The sequence below is a fragment of the Mrakia frigida genome (genome assembly GCF_051309035.1).
Source record: "Mrakia frigida strain ATCC 22029 unplaced genomic scaffold BDY24scaffold_10, whole genome shotgun sequence".
Lineage (NCBI taxonomy): Eukaryota > Fungi > Basidiomycota > Tremellomycetes > Cystofilobasidiales > Mrakiaceae > Mrakia > Mrakia frigida.
In genome coordinates this window covers 503,284-520,401 of record NW_027481271.1, presented here as the reverse complement: position 1 = coordinate 520,401, position 17,118 = coordinate 503,284, and the positions used below count along the sequence as shown (strand labels likewise).

Sequence of the window (17,118 nt, the reverse complement as noted above, 5' to 3'; positions counted from 1 at the left end):
TTCGACGGAAGCGAAGGCGACGAGGATGGGATCCTGAAGAGGAGGCAAGAGGAACAGGAAGGAATCGAAGACGACGGTCAGCTATGAGCTCGAAGGAGAGGAGAAGAGGAGACTCTAACGAACCTGAGCGAAAGGGGAGAGGGAGGAGGAGACGGTCGAGGTCTTTGAGCTCAACTTTGAGGTGAGAGCCTTGACTCTGTTTCCGAAGGACTTGAAGGACGACGAGATCCTGGTCTTGAAGGCTGGTTTGGTCTTGAGAGGAGTGTCGACGGAGGGAAGACGAGCGAGCTTCTCTCCTCTGACGAAGACGAACGACGAGTTGGTGGCGAGAGGAGGAGGCGTGGACTCGAGGTTGAGCGCGAGACCTCCGTTGTTGACGAAGTTGAGGGTGGGTTCTTGATCGATCTGTGGAAGGAAGAGTGGAAGAAGTTCAGCCGAATGACTCCGAAGAGGAAGAAGCGTAGAAGTAGAGACGAGGATGGGCGGAAGAAGAGAGAGAGAGGGAGAGGGAGAGAAGTGATTCAGAGCGGGAGGGAGAGTCGAAGAAGCTCACTTTAGTATCGAGCTTGAAGGAAGCAGCAACGATGCTACGAGCTTGCTTGAAAGCGTGAACTCTAGCGAGAGGGTTCTAGATGAGCATACGAACAAAAAAGGATCTGTCAGCTCATCGTGGTCGCACGAGAAGACCTCTCTTTCCCATCCTCGTCCTCCCTCATCCCTCCGCCCACGCAGCCCCCCTCCCACTGCTCAACCTCCTCTCCCTCCTCTCCCTTTCCACTCAGAGAGTTGAAAGTTGGACGAGCGGGTGGATACAGATTCAGACTTCTCAATGGTACGCGATTCGACTCTGAAAACCGAAACGGAAAAGGTAGGGAACCGATTCGACACCCTCCCTCTACCCGCCTCCCCTCGCCTCGCCTCCCTGCCTTCCCTCCTCGCTCTCCTCTCCCCTTTCCACCGCTCAAACGCATGCACAGAGCTCAAGAAGAGAACTCAAGGAACGAAGCCACTCACCTCCTTGGTAGAAGTAGAATCTCCAGAAGAGATGGAAGTCTCCTCGTTGGACGAAGAAGTCCTGGAGGAGGAGGAAGCAAAAGCTTCTCGTCCGAGAGAGTTGGTGGTCGACGAGAACGACGCGAGGGAAGAGAGGGAGACGGTCATTTTAAGTTGGTTTGGTGTTGGGTTGATTGGGTTTGAGCTTGAGGGAGCTTAAGGTGAACTTGAGCAAGTTTGGTGAAAAGGGGATGGTGGAGGTGAGGAGGGAAAGAGAGGGACGAAAGACGAAAAGAGGAGAGGAGGGAAAGAAGGCAACGCGCGTTCCTGAGGACTCAGAGATGGCAACAAAATCGTCAACTCGCGCGGAACTTGAAATTTTGGGATTCTGAGTGGATGGGTAGATAGCTGAGCTTCTGAGAGTAAGGATAGACCCCAAGAAGGCCACCTTTTTTTCGAAGGGGAGGCTCAAGAATGGCTGAACGACGCGTTCGGCTCAGAAAGCGGTCGCTTCGCTGCCTCTTCCGCCTCTCTTTCGCCTCCTTCATTGATGAAGGTGAGATCCTGCAAAACCATACTGATCAGGTGAGCTTTGTACTCTGTTACGACTGATTGTAAGCCAGTCCTTCAATTTGAGACTCGCAGTCGCGTCGAGACGCGTTTGCTGCACCTCGACCCGAGCTCCCCATTCTCCTTTTTTTCTTTCTTCCGACGAAAGTCTGAGCTCAAGATATGCAAGACCAGTCATGTATCAACTAAGAAAACGTCTCCGAACAAGCGAAAGCGGCGCCTGCCCCCGAAGTACCGACGCGACGCGTTCAAGCGAGAGGAGCGACCATCTGCTTCTTGACGAGCTCAGCGTCCTTCTCGTTGGAGAAGAAGGGATAACCAAAATTTTCACTTGGGTCGTTGTAACGAGTGGCGATGTCGATAGCGTCCAGCTTCTTCAAATCTTCAGGGGAGAAGGTGAAGACGCCAATGTTCTCCTTCGAAACGACGGGAGGGAGGTCAGTTCGTCGTTCTCCCCCGCCCGCTGCAAAGAGAAAGAGAAAGTGACGAACCTTGATTCGAGTAGGGTTGCTAGACTTGGGGATAACAGCGAGATCATGCCCGATTCCCCAAGAGAGAACGACTTGAGACGTGGTCTTGCCGTATTTCTCAGCGAGCTCCTTGACGACGGGATGGTCGACGATTCGTCCCTCCTCGGAGATCTTTCCGGCGTAGGTAGGGTTGAGGTTTCCTGTGAGAATGAAGGAGGATAGATGTTAGTATGGGTCGAGCTGGAAAAAAGAAGGGTTGGAAGGGGGACGAACCGAAGGGAGAGTAGCTGGGAACGAAGAAGGAGGGAGGAGACGGAGGTAGGTCAACTTCTCGTCGACGCTCGACTCGGAAGAAAAAGCAGGGCAAGGAGGAAACTCACGCAGTAACCACGATACCCTTAGACTGAAGCCACTTGACGTACTCGGCCTGCTGGAGGAAGGGGTGGATCTGTTGAAGAGAGCGAAGGGAAGGTCAGCTTCGAACCTCATCTCTCCGCCTCGGAACGAAAACGAAGACTCACCTCGAGCTGAATAGCATCAGGGACGTGCTTGGCGGTCTTGAGGATCTCCTCGACCTCGGACTGGATCATGTTGGAGATACCGATGTTTCGCACCTTGCCGGTAGCTGGTGAGAAGAAGGAAAGTTGAAGGTGAGCAAAGCAGCTAGAAAGGGACGCGTGAATCGAAGAGTTGAGCTCACCGAGAAGATCCTCCATAGCAGCCCAAGTCTGACCGAGGGTGACACTCCTGTCGACGAGGGGGACTCCTTCGGGAGACTGGGGGGAGAGAGCTCCCTTGTTGGGGAGCATGGGAGCAGGCTGAAGAAAAAAGAGAGACGCGTGAGTCGAGCTTCGACGATGACTCTCGAACAGAGACGAACAACGTACCCAGTGGATGAGGTAGAGGTCGAGGCTGTAACAGGAAGAGCCTAGATTCAGCAGAGGGTCGGAGATAGTGATATAGAGCTCGCCGGAGCTGAATGCTCACTATTCAAGTTGCAGATCCTTCAAAGATGTCTCGAGAGCTCCAGGAACCTCGCTAGGCTGATGAGCGTTGTTCCAAAGCTTGGAAGTAACCCAGATGTCGTCTCTCGACTTTCCAGACTTCTGCTGCCATCGCTTGATTCCGTTTCCGACCTGTTCGAACGAAGACGAAACGCGAACGGGCGGCGAGGTTAGTGCGACTGTTGCAGGTCGCCCTTCCCCAAACGCTTTCGAGTAAATCAGGACTGACCTCAGCCTCGTTCTGGTAGATAAGAGCAGCGTCGATGTGGGTGTATCCGGACTCGAGAGCGACGACTGGAAGCGCAAAATCGAAGGGAAGAGGAATCAGCCCACGATCACTCGCCTCACTCTTCGAGCCTCGAGCTCAACAGCAGGGAGGACTGAAAAGAGACACTACTCACAAGTGGCCTCCTCAACCTCTAAACTCAAGGCGAGTATCAAGTGAGAAAAGAGAGGGACCGAGTCAGCTCAAGCAAAGAATCTACGACGGAGGGCGTCATGGAACGAAAACGGACCTCCGGGCTGAAGGAGAAGAAGATGGGATTCGTGTTAGCTTCCGCTCTACAGCTTCAAGGAAAAAAGACAGGTGTAGAATAGAATCCTCACCTTAGCAAGCCAAGTCCCCAATCCAAAGACGGGCATCTACATAACAGGAACGAAAGGCAAAAGGGGGATCAGCTTCAGGGCCAGCGGGTCGGTCGAACTCCCCTTCTCCTCCCTCCCCTTCTCCTTCAGCCTCTCTCTCTCTCTCTCTCTCTCTTTCTCTCTCTCTCTTCGAAACTCACCTCCTTCTGAGGGTAAAGAGAGTTCACAAGCTTGAGACTACATATCCATCCCCATCCCCCAACCAACCAAAACCCGAATCGAGTCAGCCCCAAAAACGAAGACCGCCAGCGGAAAGATAGAGGAAAGCTCGCGAGCCGGCGACAGCCTGCGACTCGGAGGAAGAGGGACTCACGTTCGTTTGGAAGCGTCGGCCATTCTGAAGAGGGATTTGAGGGATATGGTGGGTGGGGAAAGAGGGAAGGGTGAAGGGTTGGAAGGGGGTGTTGGGGGTCGAGAGGGAGAAAGAGGGAGGGAGAGAGACGGGAGAGGGAGAGAGCCCGGAGGGAGACGGGCCGAGAGATCCAGATAAAAAGAATGGGGGCTTGAGGAGAGAATTTGTTCGAGGGAGGTTTTTGGGGTTGGGAATTTGAGGAGTTTTGGAAGTGTCGCTGTTGATTTCTTTGTGCGAGCTCGGACTCGACGACTGCTGATGGCTTTTCCTCAACGCGAGGACGGTGGTCTTTCCTTGGGAAGAGGAGAGAGTTGAGAGAGACTCGTTACAATCAAAGAGTAGCTAGAACCGTCCAAAAGAAAGAAAAGAACGAAAAGGTGCGCTGCGAAAGAGAAAGAGGAGAGGAGGGAAACTCTCAAGAGAAAGAAAACGAAGCTGGCGTCGCGACCACAAACGAGAACAAAGCAAAGAACCCCCCCCCCCCCCCCCCCCCCCCCCCCCCCCCCCTTACCACCACCCAGCCCTTCCCCTACTCCAAAACAATCACATCCCCACTTCCACTCCCACTCCCACTCGCCCCAGACCCTCCTCCTCCGTTCCCACTCCCATTCCTCTTCGCAACCTTCGTCTTCCCCGACGCCGGCTCCTCATCTGAATCACTCAACTCAATCGTTTCACCGTTCACATTCCCACCGTTGGACTGCTTTCGTTTCGACCCAGCGAGAGCAGCTGGAGCGGGCGAGTTGGAAGAAGAACCGGCGCGTGAAGGAGGGTTGGGAGGCAGGTTTCGTCGAGACGAAGAGGAGGAGGCAGAGGCTGCTGGTTGGGCTTTGGATGGGGAGGGAGGTTTGGGTGCTGAGGCTGGTTTCGGTGGGGGGAGGGCGTAGCTGTGAGGAAGGGGAGGAAGGAGAGGGAGGGAGAATGTGGTTAGGACGCGAAGGGAGAGGAGAAGAGGGAGTAGAGAGGGATGGAAGGTGGGAAGAAACTCACGTTCTGGTCCATTCTCGAGCGGTTGAATCGTGTAGGACTCGGTTGTGGAGGTAGGCTTGGGCGATTCCTGGGACGAGAGGGTCGGCTGAAGAAAAGGAGGAGGAGGACGACGACGAGCGAGGAGAGGAACGATGTGAGGGAGAGACGTATTAGCGATGAGGATACGACGAGCCGACAGAGCGACGTGTTTGGTACTGCCGAAAAGAGACAGGCCCACAGGAGAGCCTGAAGAACGAAAAGGGAATGCGAACGAACCAGGATTGGGATCGGTCAGGAGCGACGAGAGCGAGAGAATGACCTTGAGGATCGAGAGAGCTGGAGACCAGTTGTTCTTGAGGATGTCGAGACAGATCCCACCGTTGTCGGACTTTGATGAAGAAATTTCAGAAGGAGCAGGAGCTCAGCGATTTTTGTTTCGAAGAGAGCAACGAAGGAGAAGGAGGAGAGCGACGGCCGTCCGTCCTTCTGCTCCCGGCCGAGAGAAGCTAGAAAGTAGAGATACTCACGATGTTGCAGTGGTAGATCTTTGTTCTGAACTGAAGCTTTGGAGCTGTGAAGGGATAGTCGGAAGGGAGGTGGATGTCGATCTGCGAGGGAAGGAAAGGAAGGGGAGAAGGAGCGAATGAGCTCGACCGGAAGGTGAGGAAAGGAGAAGGAGTGGCGAGCGAGAGAGGGACGTACCTCGAAGAGACCTCCTTCGTAGACTGAGCCTTCAGGTCCAGGCATAGAGCAGGTCCACCTCGTCAAGTCCTGGAGTTGAGGCGAGGGGAAAGACAAAAGGAGAGGAGGGAGAAGAAGGGAAGGGGAAGGAAAGGCGATGATGAGCTCGGTCCGTGAGAAGTTGACGCTGTTTTGAAGTCCTGCTCACCTTCTCTCCTGGTCTGATATCGATTCCTCCAAGATCAGTAGCCTTCTCCTTTGTGAGACTTGAAATTTCCTTCTTGATTCGCTTCAGAGCAACCTGTAGAGAGAAGGAGAGGCAATGTCAGCTGAGCTCGGAGCTCCTTCCTCCCTCCTCCTTCCCTTCCCAGAGATAGCAGTTCTACACTTACAGCTGAAGGAGGGAAGCTGGGTGCTGGTACGTAGACTGTTCTTTGTCCGTTCATGATGCTTTGAAAGTTGTAGATTTGAGGGCGGTGGCGGTTTGAGGAGAAGGAGTAGGGTCGAGGACGAGATTTCAGTTTGTAGGCCCAAACCTCCATCACCTTCTCTCTCCTTCCCTCCCAACAAAGTGAGTTCTATACATTTTCGACTCTCTACCTCTTTCCTCCTTCCATCTTGGTATACTAGTCGACGACGAAACCATACAACCACAAACCTCTCCTTTCTTCGGGAAGGAGCTCTTTGACCTTGAACGAGACCGTCCTTCCTGCCCTGCTCCTCTCCTGTCGTCCCCTCAACGAGCTCGTTCTTGAAAGGGACGCGGTTCGTCGGTTGGACGACGAGGAAGAGGAGTTGGTGGATTCTCTGGTCTCGAATGGGGACTTCTTCAGATACTCCTGAGACTCTCATCACCCACCATCCACTTCCTCACCTCTGTCGCTCCTCCAAAGATCGAAGCTGACCTCGTCTCCCTTCCTTCCATCCAGTCCCTTCTTTTCCCTCCTTCCCACCATGTCAGACCCTCGCTTAAGCAGATCCTCAGCAGCTCCCTCTCGTCTTTCCTCAACTCCAACTCCTCCCAATCCCATGCACTCCGACGGTCAACCGCCCTTCGACCCTCGGAGAGGTCCTCCCCCTCCCTCCTCCCTCAACTCCCCTTACCACTCCAACGGAACTCCTCCTCCACCACCACCAACTCTCCCAACATCCACACCCTATCCAGGACCAGCAAGAATGGATCCTCGGATGGCAGCTCGAATGGCTTCATCCTCTGGCTCAGCAACCCCGCCTCCTTCCTCCTCTTACTCCTCCAGCTCCCAACAACAGCAGCAACTCTCCTCCTCGTCTACACCCGTCCCTCCCAACCCATCTATAGACCCTTCGAGACTCTTGTTCTGTGTAGTATGCGCTTCCAATCAGGTGAGTTGCCGCCTCCTCCCCTCCGCCTTCCTACTTTCGTCGAGCTCACCAAACTCCCTCCCTTCCCTCTTCCCTCCCTCGCCTCTTCTCTCGCCTTCGTTTAGAACCGATCCATGCAAGCCCACCTCACCCTCTCTCAAGCAGGCCTGAACGTCATCTCCTCCGGAACAGGATCCGCTGTTCGTCTCCCTGGCCCAGCGGTCGACAAACCCAACATCTACTCCTTCGGGACGCCGTACGAGGAGATCTATCAGGATTTGAGTAGGAAGGATACGGCTCTGTGAGTTTCTTGCTCTCGTAGTATGTCGATGGATCAGTTGAGGTGGGGAGAGAGAGGTAGGGGAGGAGGGAGAAGAGGAGGTTCGAGAAGACGAGAGAACTGACCTCACGACGCGTCTTCGTGTCGGTCTGAATTCTCGCAGGTACACAGCGAACGGTCTTCTCCCTATGATCGATCGGAATCGAAAGATCAAACGAGCTCCCGAGAGGTGGCACGAGACGAGGACGGTTCCGGACGTGGTGATCACTTGCGAGGAGAGGTGCTTTGATTCGGTTTGTGAAGGTGAGTCCTTTGCTTTCCTCTTTTGTTCTTTTTCGAACCTCACCTCCATTCCCTCGATACCTACGTTATCTGTCTCTTCTGGAAAGGCACTTGCTTCTCTCGGGCAAACGGACGAGGGAGGGAACGAATGAACGGCCCAACTGACGCGTCTTTCTCTCTTTTTCAACCAGATCTGCTCAACAGGGGAGGAGACCTGAACCGACCGGTGCATATAATCAACGTGGAGATCAAGGACAACCACGAGGAGGCGTTGATTGCTGGGAGGGCGATCTTGTCGTTGTGTCAATCTGTGAGGCCTCGCTCCCGTCGTTCCTTTCTTCCTTTTCCTCTCTGTCATCTTTCCATCTCTTCCCTCGGAAGTGCTAACCTTCCTTCTTCCTTCATCCCTTCCCTCTTCGTTCTACAGATTGACACCTCGACTGACCCGGACGAGGAGATGGACTCGATCCTTGAGAGGCAGAGGAAGAACCATCCTCATCAGATTTTGCATGCGGTTGGGTTCTACTAGATCTTTCCGTCGTACCCTTTTGCCTACATACCCTCAGTTTGTTATCTACGCATTAGCAGCACTGCAACACTCGTATCTAATGCCTGCCTTCTGTTCGTCTTTCGAAAGACTTCGACGCGTCGCCTTCTCTCCGAAAAGGAAAGCGAAAACGAGCCAGCAAAGCGAGATTCCAACATACATTCTAGTATACCTCTTTATAATCTATTCCAATCTAGCCTATCCTACACGTACCAAGTCTAGAGCCCAACCTGACGCAACGCTGATTCCAACGGGACGCGGTCTAGTAAATCACCTGCTCCTCAATCGTCTTGCTCTGGACGCTTGAGTTCGCCTTGATGGAAAGGTAGGTGTTCCAGGGGATGTTAACACAGTTGATGGTGAGGAGTCGAAGGGGAAGAGGAACGAGGGACATGTTGACCGCTTGGACGGGGATGAAGACCATCCTGTCGACGCGAAGGGAAGAAAGAGGGTTCAGTTCGAGAGAGGGAGAGACGTGAGTGGAAGGAGAAGAAGAAGATGAGGGAGCGAACCAATTGGTCTTCAGAGTGGGGACGAGATCCTAGAGGAGAGGAGAGAAGGAGAGAGAGATGCGTGAGTTTCAGACAAACTCGAGGGCAAGAAGGGAGGAGGAAGGATGGAAGCGGGGGACTCACCGCCTTGAGCTTCTCCTGAATATCAGGGAACTTCTTGCCCTCCATCAACCCCATAGCAGTGAAGAAGGTCGACAGCACAACGGGAGCGAAGACGAACTGGTCCAGTCCGACCTGTCGTCAAAAAGAAAAGAAGGCTAAGGTGAGCTTGGGCTGAAGCTCAACACCGGCGGAAAGGAAGAACGAACTTTAGCTACTGTCGAGACAGTTTTGTTCTGGATGGGAAGACGCTGGAGGATCTTGAACCATTCTACACGATCAAGAGGATGGGCTGGTCAGCTTAGCCCAAGAAGGAAGGAGGGAGGGAGGAAGAAGGAAAGAGGAACGAACGTCCAACGACCGGTGCGAAGCTGGGAGGAGAGAAGAAAGGAAGTTTTAGCTCGAGCTCTCGTCTTTGCACTGCTGGGAAGAGAGAAACAGGAGAGCTCACAAAGCTCCACCCCAGACTACAATCCTTCCTGTACGAACAAAGTCGTGGTCGGCTCCCTACGAGCGACGAAAGCAGCTCAAAAGAGGTCAGCTCGCTCTCTCCTTCCTTCCCTCCCTACTCCTCCGAAAGCCTCTCAAACCCTTCCCACTCACCTTTTTCTCCACGAGCTGCTGAGCAATACCATCTCCTGTAGCGAACAACACCTGTTACAACGCCAAAAGGGAAGCAAGGAAGAAACGGTTGAGCTCGAAGTGTCGTCGGTCCAGGAAAGGGAGAGCGAGCCAGAGCCGGCGGAATGATGAGAAAAGAGAGGAACTTACAGCTGAAGAAACGCTGTTTCCGACGATGGGAGAGCGAGAAAGCCAGGCTTGGTAGGAGGCGAGAAGGGCGGCCATGTTGAAAAAGAAGGAGAAAAAAGGAGCTGGAGGTTGGGGAGAGAAGAGAGGGAGGGGACTCAGCGAAATGATAGCGTCGAAATCCAAATAGGCTGTGATGTCACAGCAATTTCGAAAGTTTTATATCTTAATCTCTTTCAAGAACGGTACCAGGGGTAGAAGGATGCGAGTAGATTTTGGGTTGAAGGAGGAGTCGAGGAAAGAGGGAAAGAAAACCAAACGACTTTGAGACGCGTCGAACGAAGTTTCCGAGCGATCCGGTCTGTTTCTCGCTAAGCTGATCAGTCCCCAGGAGACGAGAGCCAGAGCATGTATATTCAATCACGCGAGGTATGGAACGAGAGTCGCTCTAAGCACCTCTGCTTGGTTGGTTGTTGTTGTTGTTCTCGGTTTGTGCCTTCTGATCTGCCTCCGAATTTCCGCTCGTCACCGCTTTTCGCGAAGTCGCCAGCTGTGTGTTCTATGCTTCATTGTCTCCAAGAGGATGTAAAACCTTCACAAAAAATGGAGGAAGACAGCAGGGAGCGTCGAGCTCACGACCTCGCGACGTCTCGCTCGTTCGAGGCTCCCTCCAACGTCCTCCTCTCCTCTCTCTCCCCATTCTTTCGTTTCCGACTGGAGGAATGCAAGCAGCTCCGACGCAAGTCTTCACACCAGACCCTCAAGTACAGGACATCCTCAAACTCGAGACCTTTCAGGTGAGTTCCAAGGCAGCAGCGAGAGGGAAAGAAGAAGGAAGCTCGAGCTCACCTCCTTCCTTCGTCGTCACCTCCCTTACTTCTCGTCCAGGACCACTTTGACCTCCAAGACTTCATCGCTACCCTCTCCGACAAGCTTATAACAACATCCATACAAGACCCTTCTCGTCCGTATCTCTCCCCGTCCGTTTGATCGAGCGAAAGCACGAAACTCTCGAGCTCATCTCCTTCCCCCTTCCCTCCCTCCTCCAGCCTTCGACCCTCTCCCCTTCCTTCGAACCTTCTCCAACTCGGTCGATTCGCTACTGGATATACGGAAAGACGTCCAGAAGAACACTGATCTACTCGAAGCCGAAGTCAAGAAGGCTGAGAAGGACTACGGCAAGAGGTTGGGAGAGCTCGACAAAGGGTTCGAGGTCAGCTTCACCCTTTCCTTCCCTCCCTCCCTCTCTTTCTCCCTTTCTCCCTTTCCCTCAAACACTCAATTCTTGTAGCTCGGCTCGCTGACCTTCCAATCTCTCTCATCTACTGTCCTTCTTCGTTCTTCCAGGCTGTAGGAACCTCCTTCCAGACCCTCGAATCCCGCATCACCTCCGTCGGACGAACAGCCATTCGAATCGGTGAAACGCTCGAAACCCTCCATCTCTCACGAAACAGAGCTCAATCCTCCTCTCTACTCTTATCGTACTACCTCTCGCTATCAAGAGGAGATACGTCGCCGCTGGACAAGATGCTGAAGGAGGCTCATCGCGATGGAAGGGATGGGAGGGAAGGGAGGATGAGGTTGGCTGTCGTGCTGAGGAGGTTGGTTGGGTTGGTCAAAGAGGAGAGCGGGGAGGGAGAGAAGGGAGGGGATGGGGAGAAGAACGGCTCTTCCGGTGGAGGAGGAGGAGGGAAGAGCAAAGCTGTTGCGGAGACGCGAGGGAGGATTGAAGGCTTCTGTGAGAGGTTCGAGAAGGAGGTGCTGGGATTGTTTGATCGGTGGTACAGGTTCGTTGAAACTCTCTCGCTCAGTTTCAGAGTCACTAGAGGTAGCAGCTGACTCACCTCTCGCTTTTCTGGTGACTGCAGGAAAGGAGATCCCAAGATGATGGCTGTACATTCCTTTTCGTCTTCGACGCGTCGACTCTCACAGATCCTGACTCTCTTCGCTTTCTTTTTAAACAGCATTGTGCTCGAGTCCTTCTAGAGTTCAACGGTGGATCGTCTTGTGTCCAGATCTACGTCAACCAACACGACTTCTTCATCTCGAAGGATCGAGTCGGAGAGATGAACTCCATCGGCGAGAGCGAGCTGTCAGTATCCTTTCCATCTTTTACTCCACTTTCTGTCGCTCTTCTCGCTTCGACGGGCCCTGACTGAGTCTCTCTTTCACGTCCTCTGCTTCCGTTCCACTTCCTGCTCACAGCTGGCAATCCCTTCCCGACCCGATGCAACCTTCACCGAGATCCGAACCCATCCTCGCTGCTCTCTACGAGGAGATCAAAGTTACCGTCTCCCAGGAAGCTCAGATCATTCAAGCCGTCTTCCCAAATCCTCCGGTTGTCATGCAGGTTTTCTTACAGAGAGTCTTCGCTCAGGTCGTGAGTCTGCTTTTCCTCTCTCTCGCTCTTCTCGCTTCGATTCTTTTCTCGATCGTTCCGCGCGTGCTGACCTTCGTCTGTCGATCTTACCATCCCTTTTCAGATCCAACAAAACATCGAAGCTCTCCTCACCAAAGCCCACTCCCTCTCAACCCTCTCGTCCCTTCGAATCCTCCACACCTCCCATACCCTAACCTCCTCCCTCGTCGACTCCCTCAAAGTGTACGACTTCTCTACTTCGTCAGCCTCGTCAGCAGCTACGCGTTCAACCTTGACCTCGGCACAAGATACGCTGAGCATGCTCGGCGGCAACAGAGGCGCAGGTGGAGAGGGAAGTCTGGTCGGGTTGACGTTGGAAACGAGCATGGAGGAGCTGTTTGGACCTTATCTCGAGGGAGTGAGGTATCTGGAGAGAGAGAGTAAGAGTTTAGGAGAGCTTTATGGTGGTTTTTTGTCGAGGTTCTCGAGGTATCATGTGAGTTCGATCCCACTTTCGATTCGTGTCGCACCCTATCCTCTCGACGCGTCGACTTCCTCGTCCCTCGCCGTCAACGGCTCTCCAAGTCCCTCTCGAGTCGAGCCGGTGCACTGATACCTTGACTCTCTTTCTCTCCGTTTTGGATTCTCTCAGGAAACGGTCCACAAAGCCAAACCCAACACCCTCTTCGACCGAGTCGTCAACCAACTTTCCACCACCGCCTCAACGTCTTCTTCCGCCTCGCATACGACCCAAGCTGCCGCAGCTGCCATCTTGAAGTACTCTGGAGTCGAGAAAGGTGGATCGTCGACACCGAACTCGTTGACGGACGACGCGATGAAGATCGAGGACGGAGCGTTGAGTTTGGATGTGGGAGAGAAGATGCTGAGGTTCCACGCCGAGGCTGTTGGAAGGTGTGTCGAGCTGAGTGGGGTTGGTGATGTGTGAGTCTTGTTCTTCCTTTTAGGCCTTTATCGGAGGGACGGGCGAGGGAAGGTAGAAGTGAAGAAGAGGAGACGCGTCGATGCGGACTTGGAGAAGTCGACCCGAAGCTGATCGTTGTTCTTCTTTGGTCTCTATGTATTCCACAGTCCCAAGAACGCGTTCGCTTTGATGCGAGTCCTAGCCGAAGCGCTCGGGAGGTCCTACATCGAAACCGCTCTCGATTCGTGCGTCCTCTCTTTCGTCGTCGCACTTTCCTCGTCTCTCCCTCCTCGCCGAATCTGACCGTCCATTCCCGCCCTTTCTTCTCCTCACAGTGCCATCTCAACCCTCGATGCTCACGATCCCAAACTCGAACCCTCTCTCGCCGCTCTCCCTCTCGTCAAGCAAGCCGATCTTCTGTGCTCGCTCTGGCAGAAGTACACCTCGACAGCCCTCCTTCCTCTCGCCAACCCGAGCGTCACGGTCAGGAGGGAGATGGTAGCTTTCGAGAGGAACAACGTCGGGAGAGTGGAAGGGAAGATTCAGTTGATCGTTGGGAAGCTGCTCGACGGTGAGTCCTCGAAAACACTCCTTTCCACCTTTTTCTGCCCGAGCTTCGTCGACTGACGCTTCCCTGGCTTATCGATTTTCGTCCCGCTCAGGCATCCTCGCATGGCTCGGAATCCTTCTCACGAAACAGAAGAAGAACGACTTCAAGCCCAAGAACGACGACATCTCCTTCGAACGAGTCAACACCGAGCCTTGCCTTGCCTGCGTCGACGTGCTGGAGAAGGTGAAGGATGCTGCGAGGGAAGGATTGAGTGGGAAGAACGCTGAAGGTTTCTTGACCGAGGTTGGAGTTGGGTTCCACAAGTGAGTCTTGTATCGACGAGGGAGGGAAGGGAGCACAGAAACGCACCGCGAACCCGACTGACGCGTCGTTTCTTCGCTGTTTTCCTACCAGTCTTCTTCTCGACCACCTGAAGAAGTTCCAAGTCAGTGTAACTGGAGCTTTGATGTTGACCAAGTCAGTCTCTTTTCCGCTCGATCTTTTGCGTTCGACGCGTCCTGACTTTGCCTCTGCTTTCCTCATTCCTCAGGGATCTCGCCCTCTACCAAGAAACCATCTCCCTCTTCTCCCTCCCACCTCTCAACGAACGTTTCGCCATGCTCCGTCAACTCGGAAACCTCTTCGTCGTCCAACCCGAAGTCCTCAAATCCTTCATGCAAGAGTCCTACCTCTCTCGAATCCAAACACCTCTCCTTCGCCCTTACCTCATGATGAGGGTCGACTACTACTCGTTCGCCAAGCGATTCATGGAGGACGAAGGATTCGGAGTCGATTTGGAGGCTGTCGAGAAGGCTGGAAGTCATGGGATGGGTCAAGGAGGAGGAGGAGGAGGGATGGTCGGAGGAAGACTGGACGCTGCGAAGAGTTTGGGAAGGACGGGGTTGAGTCGGTTGGGAGGGTTGATGAAGGATCTGGAAGGGTACTCGGCTGGTACGGGTGTTGCTGCTGGGTCGGGTGGTGCACCCGAGAGGAGGAGTGGGCAGTTGCAGCAGCAGGAGGGAGGAGCAGCAGGAGGAGGGACAACGAGAGTTGGGTCGTCGACGGCTCCTCCTCCTGGCGCGTACTTCAGTGGATTTTAGTAGATACCCCTTCGTTTTCAGGTCGCGCGATCTTGATATGTTTGATACCCCGTTTCACTTCGCGGATCAGTGAGAGAAGAGAAGCGAACTGATGCATGAGATCGTGACAAGGGCAAAAGATGAGTGAGAAAGAGATGTGAAGGAACAACGAGATGGTTGCGTAGATAGAATCGAGAATGTAGTGAGAGAGTCCAAGATGATGAGCAGAACAAAAAGTCAACGAAACAATGCAAAAGGGAAAGAACAAGACTGAAACAACGACGCAACGCAAAAACCGCTCCCCCAACTCCTTCTTCCTCAACCTAGCCAACCTCTGCTCGATCCCCAACCCTCCTTCATCCATCCCTGGACTCCCAATGGGAGTAGGAGGCCATTTCTTCGCAATCTGCCCAACCTTCCCCTCCCCTCCCAACGGAACTCCTCCGACAGCGGCGACAACAGCAGGCTCCCTCCTCCCGATCCTCTCGTCCTCGTCCAGACTCGGCGAGAGCACGACGGCGGCTGGCGGTGGAGGTGAAGCGAGCTGAGGCGAAAGGAGAGCTCAATCCGAGAGCGACCTCTTGAGGGTCTGGTTGACCTGGTTCATCGTCGCTGCTGTTTCCTCCTCGTTGTGCTCCTCCCCGGGGTATTCACCGTAATCGGAGCCTTCTTCGAGGATGGAGGGAGGTGGGAGAGGGGAGGCGGAGGGACCGCGACGATGGCGACGCGTCGAGGAGGAGGAGGAGGAGGAGGAGGATTTGGTTCGAGGAGGACGGGTTCCAGAGGAGGTGGTGCTGTTGGGTTTGGTAGGATATGAAGAAGTAGCGAGGTACTTGGAAGGGTTGGAACGAGTGGGAGAATTGATGGTGGGAGGGATGGACTGAAGATGTGAACATGGAGGAAGAGAGATCGTCGTCCATCGTGGTCGACGCGTCCTCGTCCGATTCGACCATCGTCGGCGTTGGCGATGCTTCCTCCGTCGTTCTCGTCATCGTCTTCTCTCCATACGGCCACCAGTCGAAGGTCTTCGTCGTGAAAGGTGAATCGTCGGGTTGACGGATGGGGTCGGGAGGGAAAATGAGGAAAGGATCATCGGGAGTTGGGAGAGGAGATCCGACGACGGAGGAGGGAAGAAGGGTGAGGATCCCCAAAACGATAAGGAAGACGAGAAGGATCGAGTTGATGGGTTGACTACGACGACGACTGCTCCTTGTTGACCTATTCGACGGCGACGACGACGACGATCCCTCCTCCTTGACGCGACACCAAGCTCCTTCGTCCGACCAGCCTCTCCCTCTCCTCTCCCTCAAATCAACATCTCCTTGACCTTCAGCCTCTCTCCCCACACCTTCCCTAGCGACTCGCATCTCTGCAGGAGATCTTCTCGTTCTGTGCATTCATCTGAGCCTGCGTCGCCTGTGTTGATGAGGGAGGATCGTCGAAGGAGGATGGACGCGGGCGAGGAGAGAGGGGAGTTGAGAGCGGATTTCGGGGTGTGTCGCCAGAAGTTGGTGGGTCGAACTGCGAGAAACGATGAAAGTTGAAAATTCAGTGGCTAGATACGTAGAAGAAGGGTGAAAGGAAAGTGAAACGCACGAATGGGAGCGGAGAGAGGCTGAAGACTGTTGCAGTCCGACTTGAGAGGGGAGTGTCGTTTGTTCGGACTCGAGAAGGGTTGAAGGTAGGAAGTTGAGGAGGAGAGGTGATTAGGGGAAGTGGGAGGTGTGGTCTCGATGTGATGAGAGCGAGGAGGGCCTTCTGACGAACGACGAGGGTTGCTGACGATTCGAAGTTGATGGCGGGAGGAGGAGGAAGACGACGACGACGAGGGAGGAGGGAGGGTTGGTTCGGAGAGGGGTAGGGAAGGACTTCTGAACCTGGCTGGCTCTGAGGAGGCCGAGGAAGAATTGACAGGGTAAGATAAGGATCGGAAAGGCTTGTTGGGGAGGGAGGAAGGGTGAGGGTGGCTGGAGGGAGGGGATGGGGAGGAGAGTCGAGAAGGCGTCGACGTCTGTTGGAAGTGCATTGTCGATCTTCCTCGTTCTTGTTGAAGGGATCTCTCGGACGACGAAGAGTCCTCTTGATGATGATGGTGGTGGCGATGCTCCTCCCCTCTACTGACTCCCTTCCCTGCTTCGATGGTTGTTGTCCGACGAGTGGATGAAGGGGAAGGAGGAGCGAGGAAGTTGTCCGACGTCGTCCTCGACATGGATCCCAGACTGCTCTCGTCGTCGTCCTCCTCAGAGTCATGCTGGAAGAGAAGTCCTCCGTCGTAGTCCTGAGAGAACTGGACTTGAATGGTGTCCTCCTCCAAGGGTTCCATCGTCGTGAGCTGATGTTGGTGAAGAGTCGAGCTCACGAACAGTTCAAAGGGATCGCTGGACGCTCCTCCTTCCTCCTGGACTTTGCGAGAAGTTTCCTCGACTGGGAGAGGTTTAGGAGTAGAGGTGAAGTACATAGGGGACGCGCAAGAAAGGGAAGGTTTCTGTAGGAAGGGGAGGAGCAGGAGGGGAGAGAAAGAAGAGTCAGCAAACTTGAAAGGGAAGGTCGACGAAGCTCACGCTCCTCCCTCCTCTCTGCTCCCGCGAATCACTCACCTTCGTGCTCCTATGCTCACTTTTCGTAGGATAGAGAAGTAGAGGGAAGGTCGAAGTTGGCAGGCTACCAGCAACTCACCCTCGAAAAAAGACAGAAGGCGGAGAGACAGAAGTGAGTC

General features: G+C 54.1%; 8 protein-coding genes across 8 annotated transcripts; 2 read left to right on the top strand and 6 right to left on the bottom strand.

Moving 5' to 3' along the window:
• Positions 1–6: 6 nt before the first annotated feature.
• Positions 7–1,161, bottom strand: BDY24DRAFT_414055 (uncharacterized protein; the record flags this gene model as incomplete). The annotated part of the gene is made up of 4 exons (XM_076643258.1): positions 7–33; positions 124–405; positions 554–628; positions 1,015–1,161. Coding segments are annotated over 4 exons (531 nt in total), but the record flags the coding sequence as incomplete, so codon positions are not given.
• A 561-nt stretch (positions 1,162–1,722) lies between these two features.
• Positions 1,723–4,003, bottom strand: BDY24DRAFT_384784 (aldo/keto reductase). The gene is made up of 13 exons (XM_076639871.1): positions 3,823–4,003; positions 3,644–3,679; positions 3,553–3,559; positions 3,439–3,456; positions 3,267–3,331; positions 3,021–3,169; positions 2,921–2,945; positions 2,734–2,851; positions 2,555–2,658; positions 2,414–2,481; positions 2,307–2,320; positions 2,055–2,233; positions 1,723–1,979 (listed from the first exon to the last, which is right to left on the bottom strand). The coding sequence occupies exons 2-13, from the start codon at positions 3,677–3,679 to the stop codon at positions 1,812–1,814; spliced, it is 951 nt and encodes a 316-aa protein (XP_076498018.1). The 5' UTR covers positions 3,823–4,003; the 3' UTR covers positions 1,723–1,811.
• Positions 4,004–4,541: 538 nt separating this feature from the next.
• On the bottom strand, positions 4,542–6,161 carry BDY24DRAFT_384780 (ubiquitin-conjugating enzyme/RWD-like protein). The gene is made up of 7 exons (XM_076639870.1): positions 6,077–6,161; positions 5,893–5,985; positions 5,706–5,774; positions 5,531–5,611; positions 5,280–5,391; positions 5,025–5,109; positions 4,542–4,921 (listed from the first exon to the last, which is right to left on the bottom strand). Exons 1-7 carry the CDS (start codon positions 6,128–6,130, stop codon positions 4,564–4,566), a joined length of 852 nt encoding a protein of 283 aa, XP_076498017.1. The 5' UTR covers positions 6,131–6,161; the 3' UTR covers positions 4,542–4,563.
• Position 6,162: 1 nt separating this feature from the next.
• SSU72 (RNA polymerase II subunit A C-terminal domain phosphatase) lies at positions 6,163–8,209 on the top strand. Its single transcript, XM_076639869.1, has 6 exons — positions 6,163–6,255; positions 6,614–7,046; positions 7,151–7,326; positions 7,469–7,608; positions 7,779–7,897; positions 8,015–8,209. The coding sequence occupies exons 2-6, from the start codon at positions 6,639–6,641 to the stop codon at positions 8,114–8,116; spliced, it is 945 nt and encodes a 314-aa protein (XP_076498016.1). The 5' UTR covers positions 6,163–6,255; positions 6,614–6,638; the 3' UTR covers positions 8,117–8,209.
• Positions 8,210–8,277: 68 nt separating this feature from the next.
• On the bottom strand, positions 8,278–9,637 carry BDY24DRAFT_440309 (Mpv17/PMP22 family protein). Its single transcript, XM_076644512.1, has 8 exons — positions 9,517–9,637; positions 9,349–9,399; positions 9,197–9,252; positions 9,097–9,116; positions 8,955–9,016; positions 8,770–8,880; positions 8,647–8,675; positions 8,278–8,559 (listed from the first exon to the last, which is right to left on the bottom strand). Exons 1-8 carry the CDS (start codon positions 9,589–9,591, stop codon positions 8,397–8,399), a joined length of 567 nt encoding a protein of 188 aa, XP_076498015.1. The 5' UTR covers positions 9,592–9,637; the 3' UTR covers positions 8,278–8,396.
• A 536-nt stretch (positions 9,638–10,173) lies between these two features.
• SEC10 (exocyst subunit SEC10) lies at positions 10,174–14,475 on the top strand. Its single transcript, XM_076639868.1, has 14 exons — positions 10,174–10,289; positions 10,381–10,456; positions 10,542–10,705; positions 10,840–11,279; positions 11,361–11,385; positions 11,457–11,584; positions 11,698–11,872; positions 11,976–12,347; positions 12,504–12,793; positions 12,941–13,018; positions 13,109–13,344; positions 13,436–13,646; positions 13,738–13,800; positions 13,874–14,475. Exons 1-14 carry the CDS (start codon positions 10,215–10,217, stop codon positions 14,421–14,423), a joined length of 2,883 nt encoding a protein of 960 aa, XP_076498014.1. The 5' UTR covers positions 10,174–10,214; the 3' UTR covers positions 14,424–14,475.
• Positions 14,476–14,683: 208 nt separating this feature from the next.
• On the bottom strand, positions 14,684–16,018 carry BDY24DRAFT_384771 (uncharacterized protein). Its single transcript, XM_076639867.1, has one exon. The coding sequence runs from the start codon at positions 15,797–15,799 to the stop codon at positions 15,053–15,055; it is 747 nt and encodes a 248-aa protein (XP_076498013.1). The 5' UTR covers positions 15,800–16,018; the 3' UTR covers positions 14,684–15,052.
• BDY24DRAFT_20037 (uncharacterized protein) lies at positions 15,708–16,900 on the bottom strand. The gene has a single exon (XM_076636456.1). The coding sequence runs from the start codon at positions 16,858–16,860 to the stop codon at positions 15,958–15,960; it is 903 nt and encodes a 300-aa protein (XP_076498012.1). The 5' UTR covers positions 16,861–16,900; the 3' UTR covers positions 15,708–15,957.
• Positions 16,901–17,118: the final 218 nt, after the last annotated feature.